Source organism: Mastigoproctus giganteus, chromosome 1, assembly GCF_048544385.1.
Source record: "Mastigoproctus giganteus isolate SK-2022 chromosome 1, ASM4854438v1, whole genome shotgun sequence".
Taxonomy (NCBI): domain Eukaryota; kingdom Metazoa; phylum Arthropoda; class Arachnida; order Uropygi; family Thelyphonidae; genus Mastigoproctus; species Mastigoproctus giganteus.
In genome coordinates this window covers 120559184-120584228 of record NC_143575.1, presented here as the reverse complement: position 1 = coordinate 120584228, position 25045 = coordinate 120559184, and the positions used below count along the sequence as shown (strand labels likewise).

Here is a 25045-nt window from a genome sequence, read left to right as displayed (position 1 = left end):
AATTTAACTCTGCTTAATTGTAAATTCCAGCAGTTTCTCTCAGTTCCTCTTATTTTAGCAATTTTCTTTTAGCCATTCCTTTTTAGATTTTTTTTTTTTTTTTTTGCAACACACTTCTACAAACTTGCGGAAAAACAGAACACAATATGATAGATAATACAGCACACTGACAAACTTGTTTTCACAAATTCTCTAACAATACTGACAAACGTATGGCGATATTTGAGAGTTTATTTTATCGCAAATAGTTTTATTTCAGCGCTCGCCATGTGTGCAATAAACTAATCATGAACGACTTTCATATGTATGCCGTAATAGCTTCACACATATGTGGCTGACACGGCTTCTCAAGATTTAACCTACTGGGCCACGTTGGCCACAATATGCATCATAAAAAAAAAAAAAAAAAAAAATGACACTTTTTTTTTTTTTTGATATTTTAAGCTAAAAAATGACAACACTGACATTACAATATTTATTTTAGAATTACTAATCAAATTATTTGCTAAATATTTTTTTTGCACCTGGGCAATACTTCGACTAGCTGGGCAGTCAGTGCGTTAAAGGTAGGAGTAGGATGAGGTGGTTAGGGAGGTGGTTGGGGAGGTGATGAGGTGGTTTTGAGAAGGATGTACAGTTCTAGAACGAGTACAGAGAAGGGAATAAAGGGGTGCTCTTATGAAGAAAGGTTTAAGTTCTGCAAATTAAAGCTTCTGGAGACTAGGTGCCTGTGAGGCGATCTGATTGAGGTGTATAAGGCCTTGAATGGATTGAGCAGGCTTAATGCTGATGGGATTCTTCCTCTTGCTCAGATTACAAACCTGAGGGGGCATATTTTCAAACTAAGGTAAGACAGTTGAAGAACAGATGTGCTAAAGTTTGTCTTTAGCCAGCAGGTAGTTGATTGTTGGAGCAAACTTCCATCCGTTGTTTGGAAGTTGATAGCTTAAATAAATTTAAGGCAGAACTACACAAACATTTGGAATGAATGGATCAGAGAAATGGGAAGGGTTTTTTTTTTTTTTTTTTTCGGCTGATGTTTTATAAGCTTGCATCATGTGCCTCTACTAATGCTCTCCGAATAACACTTCATGCATAAATGTAGATGCCAAATACTCATTCAGTTTGTCACCTAGCAGGACCAACAATATTATTGTAAAAAAGATAGGTCGAACAGGACCAGGGTATGTCTGCCAGGGGCAAAGGTTGATGACGTTGTAGAGCGAATATCATCTTTTAAGGGCACAAAAGGTGATATAGTTGTACACGTTGGCACTAATAATATTAAGAGTAGGAGACCGGCAGAATTACTTAACAAGTACAGGTCACTGTTGAACAAAAGCCGAGAATTAGGGTTGAATTTGAAAGTGTCTGCAATTCTGCCCAGACACGATAGGAGGGAGTATATGATGAGAGCCTTGTCGATCAATTCGGCCCTGGAAAGATTGTGCAAGACTCAAGGGGTAGAATTTTTTTCAGCCTGGACTGTACTTGTTAACAGGAGAGATTGCTTCTACAGGGATGGGATACACTTAAATTGAAAGGGTGCAAGAATATTTGCTGATGCTATCGAGGCAGTGTTAGGTGGGTCGGAAAACTGCTAGCTTGGGGGGAGACAAAGACCAATAGATTGACAGTAGCCACTGGCAGAGGTGAAAGAGATTCTTGCACTGCTTCTATTAGAATGAGCAGAAGCCTGGAAAACAAGATGCATGGTATTTCAGAGACTGCTGGGAGCCATTGCGGTACAAGTAAACACATGGGTTGTGTTAGGGTAGCTAAGAATAGAAACAGGTGCAGGTATACTTGCGTGTACACCAATGCTAGGAGTTTAGTAAATAAATTTGATGAATTTGAGGTATTGCTCAAAACATCAAAGGCAGATATTGTTGGGATATCAGAGACGTGGTGTCACACAGATATAAGGGATGCAGAACTGCAATTTGAGGAGTACGTCTACAGAAAGGATAGACAGGATAGGAAGGGGGGAGGGGTTATGCTATTAGTTAAGAAACACATAAAAACCAAGGAAGTGAAGCCAGTCGACATCACCGGACAGTGCAGTGTTGAGTCAGTTTGGTGTGACATAAGCATTGGGAGATCAAAATTGAGAGTAGGAGTGTGCTATAGGCCTAATGACTCTGATGAGTATAATAAGGAACTGTACAGGGAAATAGAGTGGGCCAGTAAATCAGAGAGTCTTATAATGGGAGATTTTAATTTCCCAGATATTGACTGGAATTTGGGTGCTGGTTACTCACACACTAGCAGGGCTTTTGTGGATTTATTGGATGATTGTTTTCTACATCAGCATGTTCGGGAGGCAACTAGAGGGAGTAATACTCTTGATTTGATTATCAGCAGTGATTTTTCATGCATTAAGAATCTGCAGATAAACGAACCACTAGGTGGCAGTGATCACAGTGTGCTGAAGTGGGATTTACTCAAAGAGGTAACTACCATTAGGGGTAAAGGGAAGGGTTATTGCTTCCGTAAAGGCGACTACGATGGACTGAGACAGTATTTAAATTCTATACAGTGGGACCAACTGATGATGTTACCAACAGCAAATTCAAAATGGGAAGCATTCAAAGAACTTATCTTGGAAGCTACTAGGCTTTACATACCAACTAAGAAATATTGTTCAAGGTTTAGGCCAAAATGGATGTCAGATGAACTAATGAGGCATATGGCAGAGAAGAAAAATGCATGGGATACTTACAAATTAACACATGACACAGAAGCCTATGATAGATACAAGTTGATATGCAACCAAGTTACAAAGGAGGTTAGGCAGGTGAAGGCAGATTACGAGAAATCCTTGGCAAGGGATGCAAAGAGCAAAGAGTTCTTTACTTATGTAAACTCTAGAAGGAAGGGGATGAATCAGATTGGTCCACTTGATATTGATGGGTCAACTGTTGATGATCCTGCTCAGATAGCTAACAAATTAAATGAATATTTTGCATCGACATTCACACATGAGGAGTTATTCAGCAAGGGGAATGCCAGAGGTGTATTCAACTCTAGCAGTAAGCTACAGAATCTTGAAATAACTGGGAGTAAAGTGGAGGAGAAACTGTTGAAGATAAACACAAGAAAGGCACCCGGGGTGGATGGGATCTATCCGGTTATATTAAAGGAGGCAGCAAAGGAAGTAAGCAAACCCTTAGGCATAATTATGAGAGCTTCCTTGGACTCAGGGGAGGTACCCATAGACTGGAAATGTGCAAATGTGACCCCAATTCACAAAGGAGGATCAAAGGCTGACACAAGTAATTATAGACCTGTGAGCTTAACTTCTGTTCCAGGAAAATTAATGGAGGCACTGGTTAAAGAAGCACTGCAGGATCATTTAGACAAGACTTCAGTTATAGCTCAGACACAGCATGGTTTTGTTAAGGGGAAGTCTTGCCTGACCAACTTGATTGGATATTATGATGCAGTCACAAAAGAACTGGATGCAGGGAATAACTTTGATATTATATACTTGGATCTTAGAAAGGCTTTTGATACTGTTGCACATGGAAGACTGCTACACAAATTGGAGCAGTGTGACATTGGAGGCAAATTGCTGCTATGGATAAAGGGGTGGTTGAGGGGGAGAAGACAGAGAGTGGTAATCAATGGACACTGCTCATCGTGGACTAATGTTATTAGTGGAGTCCCTCAGGGCTCAGTGTTGGGTCCATTATTGTTTTCTGTATTTATAAATGATATTGATGATGGTATATTAAGCTTAATGTCCAAGTTTGCAGATGATACAAAGGTTGGCAGGGTTGTCAAGGACACTACTGACACTATGCTGCTGCAACAGGATCTGGAAAGGTTGAGCAGATGGGCTGAGAGGTGGCAAATGAAGTTTAACATTGACAAATGTAAAGGGAAACAGCAACCCCAGAGCAACGTATCAACTCTGTGGTACTACACTGACAGTGGTAGAGAATGAAAGGGACCTGGGGGTGGTTGTGCAGGCAGATATGAAGTTCTCTGAGCAGTGCAGACGGGCTGCAAGAGTAGCTCATGGAGTATTGTCAATGATATACAGGAATTTTTCCAGCAGGGATAAGGAGGTGATTATTCCATTGTATAAGGCAATGGTCAGGCCACATCTAGAGTACTGTATACAGGTCTGGAGGCCTCATTTCAAGAAGGATGTAGAGCTGCTGGAACGAGTACAGAGAAGGGCAACAAGATTAGTGAATGGAACAAAGGGGTGCTCTTACGAAGAAAGGCTTAAGTTTTGCAAATTACAGTGTCTGGAGACTAGGCACCAGCGAGGTGGTCTGATAGAGGTGTATAAAGCCTTGAATGGTTTAAGCATGGTCAATGCTGATGGGATTCTTCCTCTAGCTCAGAAAAATCACCTGAGAGGGCATAAATTCAAATTGAGGAAAGACAGATGTAGGATAGACGTGAGGAAATTTGCCTTTAGCCAGCAGGTGGTTGGTTGGTGGAACAGACTTCCATCCGTTGTGGTGGAGGTTGATAGCCTAAATAAGTTTAAGGCTCAGCTGGACAGGTATTTCGAACGAACAGAGGGGTGAAGTGGAAGTGGGTTTTTTTTTTTTTTTTTTTTTTTGGCTGATGCTGCATAAGCTTGCTTTCTTGCATCAAATGCCTCTACTAATGCCAATGTTACGTATCTGGTGAGTATGGGCTTGGCACACCTAGGGTCCCGAGCTAGATATCATCATTCTTCTCTTTCTTGGTGATTCCCTCAGAAATTTTTTTTTTGGCTGGTGAAGCATAAGCCTGAGGCTTCCTTGCACCATATGGCTCATAATAATAATAATAATAATAATAATAATAACAACAGTCAAACCATTGATATCAAGTAGACAAATCTGATTCATCCAATTCCAAACAGCAAAAACTCTTTGCATCTTTTGACAAAGATTTCTCGTAATCTGCCTTTGTCTTTCTAATCTCCTTTGTGACTTGATTACAGACAAGATTATATGTACCATAAGCTTCTGTGTGACTTGATAATTTATATGCATCCCATGCATTTTTCTTCTCTGCCACAAGTCTCACTACTTCGTCTGACATCGATTTAGGCCTAAACCTTAAACAATATTTCTTAAACACCTAGTAGTTTTCAAAATTTCTCTTTGAATGCTTCCCATTCAGAATTTGCTGTTGGTAACGTCATTGGTTGATCTCACAGTATGGAATTTAATAACTGTCTCAGCCAATGGTAGTCGCGAAAGCAAAAGCCCTTCCCTTTACCTCTGATTGTAGCTACATCTCTGAGTAAATCCCAAATCAGCACTGTGATCACTGCCACCTTTATCTGCAGATTCTAAATGCATGAAGAATCACTGCAATAATCAGATCAAGAGTATTACTTCCTCCGGTTGCCTCTTGAACATGCTTCTTCTGTAGAAAATAATCATTGAATAAATCCACAAAGGCCTTGCTAGTATGTGAGTGATCAATTCTCAAGTTCCAGTCGATATCTGGAAAGTTAAAATCTCCCATTATAAGACAATCTGATTTACTTGCTCACTCTAATTCTCTGTATAGTTATCCGCTGTACTCATCAGTGTCATTAGTCCTATAATACACTGATGAGTACAGCAGTGTCATTAGTCCTATAATACACTCCTATTCTCAATTTTGCTTTCCTAGTTCTTATGTCACCCCAAACTGCCTCAACATTGCATTGACCACCCATGTTAACTTAATGGAGGTCTGCTGACGAGGCAAGTGGGAGTCAGACGTGTTCAAAGCCGCTAAGTGGATTTTTCTTATTTATTGATTTGAAATTATTGTTTTTCTAAAACTTTTGATTTAAATTTAGTAGTATAGCATTATTTTGTGATTTTCTGATTAATCTGGTGTATTTATTCTTTACTCGGCCTTATAATTGCGTAAAAGTATCGGTAAGGGTATCAAATCCACGTGTTACAAGTTGCAACTCTGCTGAAAGAGAAGAATTTCCCAGATATTGACTGGAATTTGTGGGCTGGTCACTCACACACTAGCAAGGCTTTTGTGGATTTATTGGATGATTGTTTTCTACATCAGCATGTTCGGGAGGCAACTAGAGGGAGTAATACTCTTGATTTGATTATCAGTAGTGATTCTTCATGCATTAAGAATCTGCAGATAAAGGAACCACCAGGTGGCAGTGATCACAATGTGCTGAAGTGGGATTTACTCAAAGAGGTAACTACCATCAGGGGTAAAGGGAAGGGTTATTGCTTTCATAAAGGCGACTACGACGGTCTGAGTCAGTATTTAAATTCTATACAGTGGGACCAACTGATGATGTTACCAACAGCAAATTCAAAATGGGAAGCAATCAAAGAACTTATTTTGGAAGCTACTAGGCTTTACATACCAACTAAGAAATATTATTATTATTATTATTATTATTATTAACCATATGGTGCAAGGAAGCCTGAGGCCTATGCTCCACCAGCCAAAAAAAAAAAAATTTCTGAACCACCCCGAGAGAGAGAGAGAGAGAGAGAGAGAGAAAGAGAGAAGTAGAAGGGAATCACCAAGAAAGAGAAGAATGATATTATCAGGCTCAGAATCCTGGGTGTGCCAAGCCCATACTCACTAGTTGTGAGCCCCTGGGGTCACCGCAAGAAATGTTGAATACTAGGTCATTTATTTGTGTTGTAAATGAGGAAAGGACTGAGCGATTGTTCAGTATACTGTGAAATTTCCATATTGGCCTGGCTACGATTTTAAATTCGGTATCTTTAAAGAATCTGTTAAGTTTTTTGTGCCACTGTTCAACATATGGGACAGAAATAAAGTATTTTTTGATATTACTATTGTTGGTTGGTGTATTTTTTGTATTTTATCCTTCGCTTGTACCCTAATTCTGTTTATTGTAGCATGTGGGTAACCCCTCTTTAAGAATCTACTGGTTAATATTTGTATTTCCGAGCCAAAAGCAGATTCCATCCTTCAATATTTATAAGCATTGAGAAATTGATTAAAGATAATAGATCTTTTGTAGATGAACGGGTGATAGCTATTATAATTCAGGAGCATACCGGTGTTTGTAGGTTTACGATAGATGTTAAATTGGATTTTATTCGCATCCTGAGTAAGCGTGAAATTCAGAAAATTTAATTACTTAGTATCCGTATTCTCCCTCTCTCCAACATAAATTTGAATCTAGAATGAATATTTTTAAATAAATGTAAACTGTCTTTCATAGTGCTACTATCAGTTAGTAACGAGAACATCATCTAAATACCCCCCATAGTATGTTATACTGTGGTAGAAAAGGCTTCAAATGTATAAGTTCAATCGTTGAGATATAGATCTATATTATGATCCTTAGGCTTAATCCCATTTGTAAACCAAAAATTTGTTTGTATAGTTTGTCTCGAAAGGTGGTATAGTTGGCTTCAACTGAGAGTGTAGTTAAGTGAAAAATTTCCTTAAAAGGAAGCTGCATATAATTAATCGGTATCGAGTTATTATTTAACATATCCCAAAGATTATACACTACACTGAACAATTGCTCGGTCCTTTCCTCGTTCACAACACAAATAAATGACCTAGTATACAATATTTCTTGTGGTGATTGCGACTCATCTTTTCAGGGTTCTACACAGTTTCCTCTGAATTTTCGTGTTAATCAACATGCGGCCTCAGTTCGTGCTTCTCATTCAGCAGCGTCAGAATTAGCCTTTCAAGCCATTCATTAATGAAAAACATACTTTTTTATTAACGAGGCCAAAATTCTTAGTGTCCAACGTAATTAAACGAGACTATTAATTGCAGAAACTGTCGAAATTAAATTACATGAGAATTCTGTTAATGTTTGCCGTCCATATCTCCGACTCGTGTTCCTTTATGGAAATTTCATAAATCACCATGAGTCGCATGCATGCATGCACAAAGACAAATAATCCCTATTTAAGTCCTATGCCCACCCCATTCGGTAATTTTCATTCCTCTGATCACAACATACGGTCGAAAAGCATTGTCAGCTTCAGGAAGGAAAATTGTTTTGCAATTTTTTTGTTAAATTAATTTGACTTAATTTTTAATTGCGTTAAATTGATTTTTAATTGTGTTCATTTTATTTTTAATTATTGTTGATTATTTCTTACTGTAATGTAAGATTGTTGATAATTTAATTGTTTTCGTTTTAATTTCTGGGGAATATCATGCAGAAGTGTTCCATGCATCATATTGAGGTAAACTTCTCTTATTCTTTTACAAATATTGTTATCAACGTAGAACGTATTGAGCATTATAGCTCTGGTTCATACTTCAAATTTATTTATTTACTAAAAATTTAAGATGTTTAAACCTGTGTTAGGAATTTTATTGGGTGCTAACTTTTTTTAGTATTTTACTTACCAGATTGAACGTCATTTTTGAGTGCTCTGCCGATCCCTATTTTACCCATAAGCTGTGTTGTTTTTAATGTGCGAAGTACCCCAACATGCTGTTTTTAGGAACACGTCTACCTTGTTATAGCAGAACTGACTGTATCAGTAAAAAAAAGGATAAAAAAAAAAAAAAGTTGCTAATTTTGATATCCTGTCTTGTGAATGTCTGAAGTAAAACAAAATGGAGGAAGGTAAAGAAAGCCAACACAAGAACCATGGCACACTTCAGGTAACTTACCAGGCAAATTCGTTTGCCACTGTTGCACTCTAGTGCTGCTCACTCGGTAAACAGACCATAGGTGTTATTGGTCTGGAGTAGAAGTCGAGAACGATATCTTGATTGGCACATAGGTGCGACATGCAATGAAATTAGCATTAGCATTAGTAGAGGCATATGATGCAAGAATGCAAGCTTATGCAGCATCAGCCAAAAAAAGAAAAAAAAAAACTTTCACCTCACCCCTCCAATCGTTTGAAATACCTGTCCAGCTGAGCCTTAAATTTATTTAGGCTATCAACTTCCACAACAAGGGATGGAAGTCTGTTCCACCAACCAACTACCTGCTGGCTAAAGAAAAATTTCCGCACGTCTATCCTACCTCTGTCTTTCGTTGATTTAAATTTATGCCCTCTCAGGTGATTATTCTGAGCAAGAGGCAGAATCCCATCAGCATTGAGCATGCTCAAACCATTCAAGGCTTTATACACCTCTATCAGATCACCTCGCTGGTGCCTAGTCTCCAGACACAGTAATTTGCAAAACTTAAGCCTTTCTTCGTAAGAGCAACCTTTTCCATTCACTAATCTTGTTGCCATTCTCTATACTCTTTCCAGTAGCTCTACACACTTCTTGAAATGAGGCCTCCAGACCTGTATACAGTACTCAAGGTGTGGCTTGACCATTGCCTTAAACAGAGCAAAGAGGGGGGATAAAGAATTCTTCACATATATAAATGCCAAGAAGAGCAGGACAAACCAGATCGGACCTTTACGTAAGGGAAAGGGGATAGTAATAAATACACCAGCTGCCGTTGCAGATGAACTCAACAGTTATTTTGCATCGATATTTACAAATGAAAAGCCTTTTGTGGCAAAGGGAAATTGTGGGAGCGAAGTTAAAAAATATGTAATTAATGATATTGAAATTTCTCAAGATTATTTAATGAAAAAACTTTCGAGCCTACAGACCAGTAAAGCTCCTGGAGTTGACGGAATATACCCTATAATCTTAAGAGAGGCGGCAAGCGAGTGCATTGAACCATTGAGGCTAATTATGCGAGCATCATTAGACTCTGGGGAGATTCCCTTGGATTGGAAAAGTGCAAATGTATCTCCCATACATAAGGGTGGCTCTAAAAGTGAAGTTGGAAATTATCGACCTGTCAGTCTGACTTCAGTAGTAGGGAAAATCATGGAGGCAATGATCAAGGGTGGAATTCAGGATCATTTGGATCGAATTGAAATTCTCAAGGATACTCAGCATGGTTTCGTAAAGGGAAAATCATGTTTAACAAATCTGGTTCGCTATTCCGAAAGGGTCACTCACGAGCTGGATTTAGGGAATAATTTCGACATTGTTTATTTAGATTTCAGCAAAGCTTTTGACTCAGTCCCACATGAGCGGTTGCTTTATAAGCTGGAACAGGTTGGAATCACTGGGAAAATCCTTAGATGGATAGAAGGATGGCTTCAGGGCAGGAGGCAGAGGGTTGTGATAAATGGCTATTCCTCAGATTGGGTTGAGGTAAGAAGTTAATGAAAAACACTTTTTTATTTAACGAGGCCAAAATACTTAGTGTCCAACGCAATTATATGAGACTATTAACTGTAGAAACCATCGAAAGTAAATTATATGAGAATTCTGTTAATGTTTGCTGGCCATATCTAATCTCTGACTCGTGGTCCTTTACATGCATGTGCGAAGAGAAATAATCCCTATTTGAGTTCCACGCACACCCCATTTGGTAATTTCATTCCTGTGATCACGACATGCGGTTTAAAAGCATTGTCAGCTTCAGGAAGGAAAACGTTTTGCAATATTTTCATTAAATAAATTTTTGACTTAATTTTTAATTGCGTTAAATTGATTTTTAATTGTGTTCATTTTATTTTTAATTAATGTTAATTATTTCTTACTGTAATGTAAGATTTTCAATTTTTTAATTGTTTTCATTTTAATTTCTGGAGAGCATCATACGGAAATGTTCTACATATCATATTGAGGTAAACTTCTCTTATTCTTTTACAAGTAAATAAATAAATATTACAGTACATATAGCACTTTACCTTGACAAGATACCTTGTATTGGTTGGAGACTATGTATGCTTACATACAGAATTTAATTAATACTATAATATATGCATACTAATTCATATTTCTGTTCACTGACTTTTTTGTTTTTTTTTGGATTGTAAAATTGAAAACTGTAAAAAAGATAAGCAATCAATAATGACAAACATGGCACACAAAATGCACAAGTGAGATACAGAGTGTCAAGTTTACAAAACTTAAAAAATAGGAACGAAGAGCAGATTCTGAAAATTTATTTAAGTTTTCATGGAAGAGGAAACAAATTTCGGCATACCAACATAAAAACCCACAAGAGTTCCAACTATCGGTTGTTTGGTGGTGTAGATGTTTATCGGCACAAGGGTCCAACTACCAGTATTATCTCAAATGCAATAGGATCGAGTTTACTAACCATTTATAATAGATTGCACTAACAGAAAAGCCTAACAAACTGGGAACTGAAAATTGTTTTTATTGTTTTATGGTAGTGACCTCCAGAAATGTGTTCCTCTGCTCATGCTCTCATGCCTCAAGAAATTTCTGTTCTAAATGAAAAATGTGAGCTCCTGAAAACGCGAGTCAGCCTACACTACAGTATCTTGTGAATATAGCAAATGACAACAGTGTATCTGCGACCAATACAACTACAGTAAACGGGAAATATAGCTCTATCATATTTGACATTTTTTAAGCTTCGTAAACTTGTATATATTGCTGCACAGGTCGCTACATTCAGTTTGTGCCAGGTTTTGCATTCACCTGGTGTTATTTGCAGAGGAAATCCCATGAGCCAACACGAAAATTGCATTATACTCACATTATTCCTTAATATATCAGTCGCTTTGTAAAATGCGCATTATAGTAGAACTGACGGTACATAGATTTATTCTCTAGACCAGTTCAAAGAAGTGGCATTTTTTGACATTTTTTAAGCTTCGTAAACGTGTATACAGAGTGTCTCAAAAATATTGGTAAAAATGTTTAGGGAAGGTAGGTAACATCTAAAGGAATGCGAATCGCATAGGAACCCATAACCGGAAATGTCACGGGAAAGTAGTAGCAGAGGCACAAGAAGCAGAAATGGCACAAGACGGTATAATTAGTGGCAAACATTTATTTGACATAATTTTAACAATGGAGTACGAGATGGATGCATTTCATGATGTTACAACGAATGCTCGAAGGTTCCACCATGAGACGCGATGCATGCGTGACACCGACGCAGCATGGATTGCCAGACACGGTTGAACACACCCGGAGTTTCTTTCACAGTAGCAGCAGCGCAGACAAGTCTCGCCACGAGATCCATTTCCATCTCCACAAGCGATTCATACATGATAGATTTGAGGGCCACACAGAAAGAAATCAAGGCTCGATAAATCAGGTGAGCGTGGGGAGCCAGGCAACAGGTCCACCCTGGCCAATTCATCGACACCCAAAACGCTGTTCAAGTGGTCACGAACACACCTTCCATAATGGGCAGGCGCCCCGTAATGTTGAAACCAAATGTTGCGTCTCACATTTGCTGGAACATTGTCAAGTAACCCTGGTAGAACTTGTTCAAGAAAGATCCGATATTTAGCGGAGTTCGTGTGGGATGGTAACAGGTACGGGCCGACTAAGCAGTCACCGACCATACCTGCCCACACATTTATTGCGAAGCAATGTTGTGCCACATGGGGGCGCACACCGTGTGGGTTGTCGTGAGCCCACACATGAGCATTGTGCTGATTGAATAAGCCTTCCCGAGTGAAATAAGCCTCATCCGTGAACAAAACATAGGCTGGAAAATTCAAGTCTTGAACGCTTTCTTGGAGAAACCACTGCACAAAAGCCATACGTGCAGGATGATCTTGGGGGAGCAGTAACTGAACCCTTTGGAGATGAAAGAGGTGTAAGGAATTGTCGTGCCAGACACGCTGTACACTGCAACAAGACACTCCTAAGGCAGAGGCAACAGCACGTGTGCTGGTAGTAGGATTATTCTGGATGGCATTCAACACACTTTCTTTCATGGCAGGAGTTCGCGTTGAACGTGGTCTGCCCGCACTACTCCTGTTACCTCTAAATGACCCATAATCGCACAAATTTTGATGCACACATGCAAATGGTGGTCCGATACATGTCTGTCTGGGAAGCGTTCTCCATAAATTCGTTGAGCGGCTCATCCATTGCCCTCTGCTAATCCATACACTAGGTGCATGTCTACCAGCTCACAGTTCATATATCAATGCATGCTCTTTGTGTGGAGACTACTGCTTGAATGAGTAAATCAGAAATTTTCCGTCGTGAACTGATGAACAGTGCTGTCTATCAACTTACGGTGACGTTTCCGGTTATAGGTTCCTATGCGATTCACATTCCTTTAGATGTTACCTACCTCCCCTAAACGTTTGTATCAATATTTTTGAGACACCCTGTATATTGCTACACAGTCACTACATTCAGCTTGGTGCCAGGTTTTGCATTCACCTGGTGTTACTCACAGACGAAATCGCACATGAGCCAACATGGAAACTGCGTTATACTCACATTATTCCCTAATATATCAGTTACTTTGCTATATAGCAGTACTAACTGTACATAGATTTATTCTCTAGACCTGTTCAAAGAAGTCTGAACCCAAAGGGAAGTTAAATTACACATGGTATCACATTTACATAGGAATTACACAGTAGAATAGCTATTTAGCCTGTATACAAATATAATGAAATGATACATACCAGAGTAATGATGTGTATCAACCCAGCCACCATCTTCATCATCTTCAATAACTTTCTCATTATTCTCTGAATACTCCATTTGCTTACATCGTTTATAGCAAGGAACTAAAAGAACACAAAATTTTTAAGAAAAAAATATAAATAACAATAAAGTGTGTAAATTATGAAATCATTGTATAACCCTTTCCTGGTCCAGAATTATTTTCACTGTTGTCTCTCATGCTAACTACCTCTAAAATCCAAAAAATGACTACTTGAAATGAAATATAATTCTTGTTAAAAATTAAGTATTTTTGGGTTGGCATGAGCTAATATATAAACTGCATGTTAAAACATTTTATTAAGAGTAGGCATTTTAAACTTTAATTAATTACTTGATCCTAGAGTCTGTTGTATTTCTTGAAATACTACACACTTCAATTTATTCTTAAAAAATCCTGAAGGCTAGTTTTCTGGTGCAAGTTCCCATGCTATTTCTTTTCTCAAACCTCTAAACACGTCCGACACTACATAATGCACACTTTTTGTTTTATTTAGACTATCACCTTTGATTGACAAAGAACAGTGGATATTAAGTGTGCCATCTGCATATGAAATTGATGTGCCTTTCTCCAGGAAGGATGTTTTCATTGTGGATATATACTAACTGAGCAAACAACTTCTTAAAAATTAAGAAGTTGTGAAAGTTATTTTAAGCTGGATCTACCATCTCCGCAAGGTAAATCTTCACAACTGACATTTCTGAAAGCTAGAAAAACAACCTCCTCCATTCTTTCATTAATTCTGACTGAATAAGTAGCACACTAACGTTTACAGCACCCATATTTCTTAAATATGCATAAATAGTGACTTGTTTTTCAATTTGAAGGTTAACCCCCCCCCCAGAAGGAAGGCAATGAATCATATGGAACACTACATAAGAAATTAGAATTCATAGTGAAAAATTATGCAACATCAGCCAATAAAAAAAAAACTTCCCATTTCACCTACCATCGCCTTCCACGAATTCAAGCCACCCACTTCTTACAATATCAGACAGAAGTTTGTTCCAACAACCAATCATCCATTGGCTAAATGCAAACTTGCACCCATCTATTTTGAACCATGCTCTCTCAATTTGAATTTATGTCTCCTCACATGCATAGTCTGAAAAAGTGGAAGAATCCAATCAGCACTGCGTTTGCTCAAGCCATTCAAAGCCTTAACACCTCAATCAGATCAACTCGCAATGCCTAGCCTCCACACACTGCAATTTGCAGAACTAAAGACTTCTTGGTAAGTGGACCCCTTTGTTCCCCTCACTAATCTTACTGTACCCATTGCAGCAGCTCTACATCCTTCCTAAAAAGAGGCCTCCCAATCTATATGCACTATTCAAGATGCACGGTTCAAGGCTGATGCTGCATAAGCTTGCATCGTATGCCTCTGCTAATACTAACGCTAACCTCAATAAGAAAAAAAATTCTAAAACAAAGGAAGACCAAGCAGCAGGTTGCTCCTTGATTTGATTTATAGGGTTTTATTGTTTCAGTCCCTGCAGCACACTATAGGGGATGAGAAAATGTTCTTTGTGAATGTTCTTTGCATTGCAGGAGCCGCTGGGTGAACTGTAAATTTGGCTTTGGCTAATATTAAGAATCTAAAGAAAAAAGAAACATTTGGTGGCAGCAATCACACTATATTGATGTAGGATTTACTTAAAGATGTAACTACCATTAAGGATAAGGGGAAGGGTTTTTGCTTTTGGGAAGGCGACTACAGTGGTCTAAGACAGTGTTTAAATTCCATACAATGGGAACAATTGCCAGATTTCTATTGTGCTGATTTTAATGAAATTTTGGAAGACTGGCCAAATCCGGCAAAAGCTAAGTTTTTTATAAATATTTAGCCATTTTATTGACTTTATTAATTGTCACATTAATTTATTTTCTAGAAGCAGGTTTATAGTTATAGTCATGATCCTTGGTTTAATTTGAATTTAGACAGTGATTTTTAAAGTTAATACTTAGTGTTATTAGATAAAGTCCATAGATTTTACCATTCGTAACTTGCAGTCATTGTTATGGTATAGTAGATCAATACAGAATAGTGTAAATTAATAGCCTAAGGTTAAACATGAAATTAGATAGCATAATACGTAGCACTCTCTAAATATATAATATGTAGCACTGTTCCCAGATTTGACTAATCTGGGAATAAGAGTAGCCTTGTTCAGGCGAAGATTTTACGGCTCTGGAAAATAGAAGTTTTTTCTATTTTATTAAATTAAATTGGCATATTAACTTATTTTATAGAGTAGCTTTATATTCCTAGTTACAATACTTAGTTTAAATTTTAAATTAGATAGAAATTTTGTAGGTTATTATTTAGTATCAGTAAGGGTAACCAATCCACGTGTTTTACAAGTTTTGCAGATCCAGTGAACGGATAATGTTTTTTAGCTATATTTAGCCGCTCAATTGACTAATTGTTATTTTAAATTATTTTCTATAAGTAGCTTATAAACCTAAACAAGATCCTTGGTTTATTCTGAATTCAGACAGCGAGATTTTGGAAATTAATTAATATTTAAGTGTCCGTAGATTTACCTTTTGTAACTTGCCACCATTGTTACACTATACAAAGTTATATCCCGAATTAGATAGCGTTAGCTTAGTATAGTATATTATATAATATTGTCAATTAATCAGTAAAATCTATTAATCTTGTTAAACTACAATGTCAATTAAATTGTACAGTGGTACCTTGGTTTTCAAGCATAATTCGTTCTGGAAACGTGCTCGTAATCCAAAGCACTCGTATATCAAAGCGAATTTCCCCATAAGAAATAATGGAAACCCAGATGATTTGTTCCAAAACTCAAAAATGTTCATATACTGTAAAAATGATTAATACAAAATACATACCTTTTATATTTTTAATATTTAAATTTAATATACATAAAGCAATCGAATTTATTAATTATTGGGTAGGACAACTTTGACTGTCTCTAACGGAATCACTGCTATCTGTTGACTTTTTCTTTTTGTGTGACTTTAACAAGGAATCTTTCCAATGACACTTGATTTTGCCTCCTTTTGAGGATTTCACGGAAATCAGAAATCAAAAATGTGGAGGCACATTTGATACACATAAACAAAGCTGCGCGCATGTAGCAACTGAATAAACAACACCGTAAAGGCAGAGATACACTATTAACACCTCACATTTTACTAAAGCACATTTCTAGGGGTTACTACCATAAAACAATAAAAACAATTTCCAGTTGCGTTCCTGCTAGTGGAATCTGTTATAAACTGATAGTAAACTCGATCTAATTGTATTTGCGATTATAATACCTGGAATTGTTGGTTTTTACGTTATTATGGTGAAATGTATTTCCCCTTCACTGATATGAAAAACCATAAATACATTTTCAAAATCTTCTCTTCATTCCTATTGGATTGCGTTCAGTTGGGTTGATTCTGCATTCGACTGCCATTTCTTGTAAACACAAAGGTGAATCGTGCATAAGCGAATTCGGTTCGTGTTATATAAGATATCGTTCCCGTATTCATAAATCGTGTATGATCGAATTCGTGTAGTGTAAACACGTGTTATACGAGGACTGTAGTCATATTGCAAGACCTCGCTCATTTATCAAGTTAAAATTTATTAAAAATTTCTGCTCGTCTCGCAAAATACTTGCACACCAAGTTACTCGTAATCCAAGGTACCACTGTACTTTTTAACTAAATACATATAACGACTTAGATTTTACAAACGTAACATAATTAATTAATACATAACTTGATACGGAAGATATATCGGAACTCTGAGATAATACTCGATACCGAAAAAAAAAATATATATATATACAGGCATACCTCGAATAACGAATAGGATGCGTTCCACGAAATTACTTCATTAAGCAAAACTTCGTTTTCAGAGGTAAAAATACTATGGCCAGAATAGGGATACGTTCCTATGTAAAGAAAATTAAAAGCTTTTTTTTCAAACAAAGAAAAGTTTTATTAATTAAACAGTCAACTTACATACAAAGTGAAATCGCATTTTAAAATATGAGTCTAAAGTTGATTGCTTATGCTTTTTTTCTCTTTCATTTAATAATTGCCTATACGGAGTTATTGCATTTAACACTGATCGCTTAACAATAAAACTTCTTCCTAAATCAGGATCATTTTCACTAAAAAAATTTAAAACGTTTTCAATGTCATTTAAGCACCTTTTTAAATCTTTGGTTGTTAACACTTTTTCGGCAGGAACTTCTTTAACTTCGTCTTCATTATCTTTGTCTTCGTTGCTAACAAGGTTTTCAAAATCTTCCACTGAAAAGCCATCATCTTCTGAATTCAATAAATTTCTAACATCATCTTCATCGAAATTTTCGAAACCTATTGATTGAGCCATCTGGATAACTTCATTTATAATTTCTTGGATGTTATTTTCTTCTTCTAGTACAACTTCTGGCCATATTTTGCACCAAACTCCATTTAAGCATTTCTTAGTGCCTTCTTTCCAAGAACTATCAATGTTTTCAATTGCGTTTTTAATGGTGTAGTTTTTCCAAAACGTTTTAACTGTCATTTCCTCTTTATCCTCTAGTTCAGTTAAAATGCTTAATGTTCGACGCAGATAATAAGCTTTAAATGATGCTATCACTCCCTGATCCAATGGTTCAGGGAGTAATAGCATCATTTGTTGCTATCAGGGTTGAATCAGGGAAGTTGTGTTTGCTGGAAGAAACACAACTTTGACAGGAATGCATGTGTCCAACGTGTTAAGATCAGTAGGATGTCCCGGAGCATTGTCTAACAACAAAAGAGCTTTTTCTTCAAAGTTGTTTTTTTGACAATACCGTTTTACTTCAGGACAAAAGTGGTTAACAAACCAATCAGTAAATAACTCCTTGGTAACCCACACTTTTCTATTTGCTTTCCATATTACAGGTAAATTCATTTTTATGTTACCTTTTAACGCCCTCGGATTTTCTGAATGGTAAACTAATAACAATTTTAATTTATAATCGCCAGAGGCATTTGATCCAAAGAGTAACGTTAAACGGTCTTTGGCTGCTTTGAACCCAGCAGCTGATTTTTCTTCAATAGAAATGAAGCTTTTTGTTGGTAGCAGTTTCCAGAACAAACCGCTTTCGTAAACACTGAACACAAAATTTGGTGGAAAATTTTCACGTTCAATTATTTCCTTTAGTTTTTCTGGAAACTTATTTGCAGCTTCTCCTGTTAATTTTACACTATGAATCCTGGCCCGTTTTTTAAATTTCTCGAATCAACCACGAGAAGCCCCAAAGGTTTCCGTAATTTCTTCAGTTTATTTAGATTTCAGGTGATTAAACTGGAATATTTTTTTATGTTAAATGGGGTTTGAAATTGCGGACTTCGTTATATCGAAGCTTCATTATCAGAGGTAACGTTAACCGAGGTATGCCTATATATATATAGTGTTATAACAGCATTGGGTTATAATTTTGGGGATTAGGGTTATAATTTTGTGCTGGAATTGAAATTTTATTGAAATTGAATCGAAATCATGACCCAGACCAGAGCAGCAAAGCAAAAGACTCAAGCTAATGGGAGAACTGAGGGGGGACAGTTGCCCTCTGAATCACAGCCTTTTAAAATGCACTGCTTGCTTGATGTTTGTGGAGCAATCAGGTACGGGACATGATATTGCCGTGGGGATGTCTTTGTGTGTGGACAGAATGCACTGGTCCCACAGGAATTAGTAGTTGTTGGTGACTCTATTGTAAGGGAAACGGGGAACATGGTATGCAAAAAGGATAGGTGGAACAGGACCAGAGTATGTCTGCCAGGGGCAAAGGTTGATGACATTGTAGAGTGGATATCACCCAATCAAACAAAAGGTGATAATTTTGTACACGTTGGCACTAATGATATTAAGAGTAGGAGACCGATGGAATTATTTAACAAGTACAGGTCACTGTTGAAAAAAAGCCGTGAATTAGGGTTGAATTTGAAAGTGTCTGAAATTCTGCCGAGACACGATATGAGAGAGTATATGATGAGAGCCTTGTCAATCAATTCGGCCCTGGAAAGATTGTGCAAGGCTCAAGGAGTAGAATTTTTTTCAGCTTGGTCTCTATTTGTTAACAGGAGAGACTGCTTCTAAAGGGAGGGGATACACTTAAATAGAAAGGGTGCCGAATATTTGCTGATGCTATTGAGACAGTGTTATTTGGGTCGGAAAACTGCAAGCTTGGGGGAATACAGGGACTAATAGATTAACAGTAGCCACTGGCAGAGGTGAAAGTGATCCTTACACTGCTTCTATTGGAATGAGCAGCAGTCTAGAAAACAAGATGCAGGGTATTTCAGAGACTACTGGGAGTCATTGCGTTAGAAGTAAACACGCCTTGAGTACTACGTACAGGTCTAGAGGCCTCATTTTAGGAAGGATGTACAGTTGCTTGAACGTGTACAGAGAAGGGCAACAAGATTGGTGAGGGGAATGAAAGGATCCTCTTACCAAGAGATGCTTAAGTTCTGCAAATTGCAGGTGGAAGGTTGAACTGTATAATGGCATGTTTGAAGACAGTAATGGCAGTGTGCTACTGCAACAGGATCTAGAAAATTTCGGCCGATGGGCTGAGAAGTGGCAACTGAAGTTTAACATTGAGAAATGCAAAGTACTGCATATGGGTATGTTGTTGTTGTTGTTGTTGTTGTTTTTTGGTGCAAGGGCTGCTTAGGCCATATTGCACCTATCACTGTTATAAATGGTACATATGCATGGTGGTTGTGATGGCATTACTTAAAAACGATCATATAATTCGATAATTTTTGTGAAGTGAAAGAACTCCAGTAGATTAGCGTCGTTACCTATGATATGGCAGAGTGTCAAAGGTTCTTTAAGGTTTGGTAGAAAGCTAAAAGAGACTTGGCGGGCAGTGGTGTATAAAGTACACTCAATAAGAATATGCTTTATTGTGAGTGGACAATTGCACTGTGTGCATTGTGGAGGATCATTACCTGTGAGGAGATAAAGGTGGGTAAGGTGACTATGGCCAATTCGCGCTCTAGTTAAAATTACTTCCTCCCTCCTGTTCATACGGAAACTGGAGGTCCACGATTGCGGTTCAGGTTTTATTTGGCGGAGTTTATTGTGTGTTTGGGCTTGCCATTGAATTCTCCATTGTTCTTTACACATTCTTTGAATGTTACTTTTGTAGTCAAGATATGGGACGTAATGCTGTGATAATTCTCTGTCGGATGGATGTTTAGCGGCATAGTCTGCACGTTCGTTTCCTAGTATCCCAGCATGGCCTGGGATCCAACAGAAAATGACCACTCGTTGGAGTTCTTGAAGATGCATCAGTTTGGATTTTATGAGCTTTATTAAAGGATGTGTTTTAGAAGAATTTTTCTGTAAAGCTATAATCGCACTCTGGGAGTCTGTATATATCATGCTTTTATGGATGGTCAGATGGAGGATATTTTCCACTGCAATTTTGATGGCGTATAATTCAGCTGTATAGCTGCTGCATTCATTGGGAAGTGATACAGAAAAGGTTTTATGAGGGAAAACGGCTGATGCACCCACTCCACTCTCAGATTTTGATCCGTCAGTATATATTTTTGAAAAATGCAGATAATTTTGTGTATGGGCTATATGGAGTTGTTGTATATTAACATTTGCAAGAGAGTGTTTTCCCCAGTTTAGAAAATAACTGTCACAGAGTGGCATAATACACCTCCATGGGGGATCCGTACTGCTTAAATCTTGAAGAACTTTATCGGGATCTATATTCCAGGTTTCTGATAGTGCTTGAGCTCTGAGAGCAAAAGGTTGAATTGCTCTTGGTTTATTTCTATAGAATGTTGTGAACTGTGGGTCGTTAAGTATCGGCCTAATGGGATGGGTAGGTAGACTTTGGATTTTAGTTGTATAGTTAAGAATTAACATCTTTCTTCTGAGGGTTAGAGGAAGTTCATGAGCATCAATATAAAGACTTTGGACTGGTGAAGTTCTATAAGCGCCTGTAGAAATCCTCAGGGCAGAGTGTTGAATTGGTGCAAGTCGCGCTAGCACACTTTCTCTAGCAGAATCATACACCGGGGCACCATAATCAAGGCGAGATCTGATTAGGGCTCTATACAAATGCAGTAACGTGTACCGATCTGCACCCCATGATGTAGAAGAAATGACTCTGAGTATGTTCATTTTTTTCAGGCAAGACGTCTTTAGATGTTTAACGTGCTCTATGAAGTTCGGTAGTTGTTGGCGCATAGGCTTCTGTGGCCATAATGCACCTCCCAAGGTTTTTGCAGTACATTGATCCAAGCCCGAGGCGGGAATCGAACCCGCGACCTTTGGGTTGCCAGGCAGGCACTTTACCCACCCGGCCAGCCCGGTCGGCGCATATGGGTAGAAGTAACCCCAAAGAAACATACCAACTGTGTGGTACTACACTTAAGGTGGTAGTATGAAAATAAAAAAGACCTGGGAGTAACTGTGCAGTCAGATATGAAGTTTTCTGAGCAATGCAGACAGGCTGCCAGGGCAGGTCATGGGGTTTTGTCTAGGATATGCAGGAATTTTGCTAGCAGGGAAAAGGATGTGATTGACCCTTTGTATAATACAATGGTCAGGCTGCGCCTTGAGTACTACATACAGGTCTGGAGGCCTCATTTTAGGAAGGATGTACAGTTGCTTGGGTGTGTACAGAGAAGGGCAACAAGATTGGTGAGTGGAATGAAAGGATCCTCTTACCAAGAGAGGCCTAAGTTCTGCAAATTGCAGCAGATGGAGACTAGGCACCTGCGAGGTGATCTGATTGAGGTGTATAAGACCTTGAATGGGTTGAGCACACTGAATTCTGATGGGATTCTTCTACTTGTTTAGATTATGAACCTAAGGGAGCATAATTTCAAATTGAGAAAAGACAGATGTAGAATAGATGTGTAGAAATTTCCCTTTAGCCAGCAGGTGGTTAATTGCTGGAGCAAACTTCCATCTGTCGTGGAAGTTAGGTTAAATAAATTTAAGGAACTGGACAAACATTTAAAGGGAATTGTTTGGCAATTTTTTTTTTTTTTTGGTTGATATGCTGCATAAGTTCATACACTTGCTTTCTTGCATCACATGCCACTACTACTACTACTACTACTACTGTCTTGGAAATCTGTTAGCTTAGTATATTATTATCAATTAATCAGTAAAATTTATTGATAATTAAATTGTACTTAAACGAAATCATGACCCAGCCTAGAGCAGCAAAGCAATGGGTACAAAAGCAGTGGGAGTGCTGGTGGTTCGGGGAAGAACCGAAGTATTATAGTCCAAAAAAAATGTGAAATATTTGCCGATTCAGAGGAAGTCCCCATCGACTGGAGATGTGCAAATGTAGCCTGAATTCACAAAGAGAATTCAAAGGGTGACACAAATAATTATAAACTTTTTAGTTTAAGTTCTTTTCCAGGGAAAATAATGAAGTCACTGGTTGAAGAAGCGTTGCAAGTTCATTGAGACAAGACTGCAGGATTAGTTCAGACACAGCATGGTTTATTAAGGTCTTGCCTGACCAATTTGACTGGATACTATGATGTGGTCACAAAGGAAATGGTTCCAAAAAATAATTTTGATATCATATACGTTAATTGGTTTTCAGGAAAGCTTTTGATACCGTTGCATATAGAAGACTGCTGTACAAATTCAGGGTAAGTTGCTACAATGGATAAAGGGATGGTTAAGTGGAAGACAGTAGAAAGTGGTAATAATCAGACACTGCACTACATAGATTAATGTTATTTATTAGTGGAGTTAAGTTATTAGTGGATTTATTAGTCAAGGCCTTGTATACCTCAATCAGATCATCTCGCAGGAATCTAGTCTCCAGATGCTGCAACTTACAAGGCTCTCCTGGTAAGAGAACCCCTTTGTTCCTCTCATCAATCTTGTTGCCCTTCTCTGTACTCTTTCTATCAGCTCTACAACCTTCCTAAAATGAGGCCTCCAGACCTGTATGCAATCCTCAAGGTGTGGCCTGACCATTGCCTTATACAAATGTATAATCACCTCCATGGCTCTGCTAGAAAAATTTCTATATATCACTGAATAAACTCCATGACCTGCTCTGGCAGCCCTTCTGCACTGCTCAGACTGCTTCATATCCCACTGCACAATGACCCCCAGGTCTTTTTCATTCTCCACCTCCCTGATTGTAGTACCATACAGTTGGTACGTTTTTCTTGGGTTACTGCTACACATATACAGTATTTTGCATTTGTCAATATTAAACTTCAGTTGCCACTTCTCAGCCCTTCTACCTAATTTTTCTAGATCCTATTGCATGGACGCAATAGGATCTAGAAAATCCTATTTCATTAACGACTTTGCAAACCTTAGTATCATCTTCAAACTTGGACATTAAGCCTGATATACTTTCATCAATATCATTAATAAATACACAAAACAACAATGGGCCCAGCACCAAACTCTGGTAGAATCCACTAATAACATTAGTCCATGTAGAGCAGTGTTCATTTATTACCACTCTCTGCGTCTCCCTCTCAACCATCCATTCATCCATTGCAGAAACGTCTCCTTAATGCCATACCACTCCAATTTGTACAGCAGTCTTCCATGTACAACAGTATCAAAAGCTTTCCTGAAATCCAAGTATATATAAGATCAAAATTATTTTTGCATCCAATTTCTTGATGACCACATCATAGTTGTTATTGTTATTTTGGTTTTTAGGAGCATTAGCAACTAAGGCCATATTGCTCCGGGAAATGCGGTGGTCATTTCCTGACCTTTCGCATCCTCCGTATTTGGTGGTGACGGGCTCGAACCCCGGTCTAATCAAGAAGCGGGTGCTACGCACTGCTGCTCCTGCCCACCTGGCTACGGAGGCGCCCTCCACGTCATAGTATGCAATCAAATTGGTCACACAAGACATCTCCTTAACAAACCCATGCTGTATCTGAACTTTATTACTGTAGTCTTATCTAGGTGATCCTGCATCACTTCTTTAACCAGTGACTCCATTATTTTCCCAGGAACAGAAGTTCAGGCCAAGGTTAACAGGTCTATAATTATATGCATTACCCATTAGCATTAGTAGGTGCATACGATGCATGAAAGCAAGCTTATGTAGCATTAGCAAGAAGAAAAAAAAAAAAAAAAAAACGCTAACATTTCACCCCTCCATTCATTTCAAATGACTGTCCAGCTCAGCATTAAATTTATTTAGGCTATCAACTTCGACAACAAAAGATGGAAGTCTGTCACCAATCAACTACCCACTGGGTAAAGGCAAATTTCCGCACAACTATTCCACAACCGTCTTTCCTCAATTTGAATCAGTGCCCCCTCCGGTTCTTAATCTGAGAAAGGGGAAGAATCTCATCAGCATTCAGTTTGCACAAGCCACTCAAGGCCTCATACACGTAAATCAGATCACCCCACAGGTGCCTACTCTCCGGGTGCTGCAATTTGCAGAACGTAAGCCTTCTTTGGTAAGAACACCCCTTTGTTCCCTCACCAATCTTGTTTCCCTTCTTTGTACTCATTCTAGCAACTCTACATCATGCCTAAAATGAGGCCTCCAGACCTGTACACAGTACTCTAGGTGTGGCCTGACCATTGCCTTGTAAAACAGGATAATTACCAAC

General features: G+C 38.2%; 1 protein-coding gene across 2 annotated transcripts in view; it reads right to left on the bottom strand.

Moving 5' to 3' along the window:
• Atg3 (Autophagy-related protein 3) overlaps nt 1-25045 on the bottom strand; it is a 423862-nt gene that overhangs the window by 239565 nt on the left and 159252 nt on the right. For both annotated transcript variants that reach the window (XM_090381993.1, XM_090382001.1), the window contains one exon: nt 13389-13493. In XM_090381993.1, the coding sequence (XP_090238119.1) occupies nt 13389-13493 (105 nt within the window). The remainder of the gene's footprint in view (nt 1-13388; nt 13494-25045) is intronic.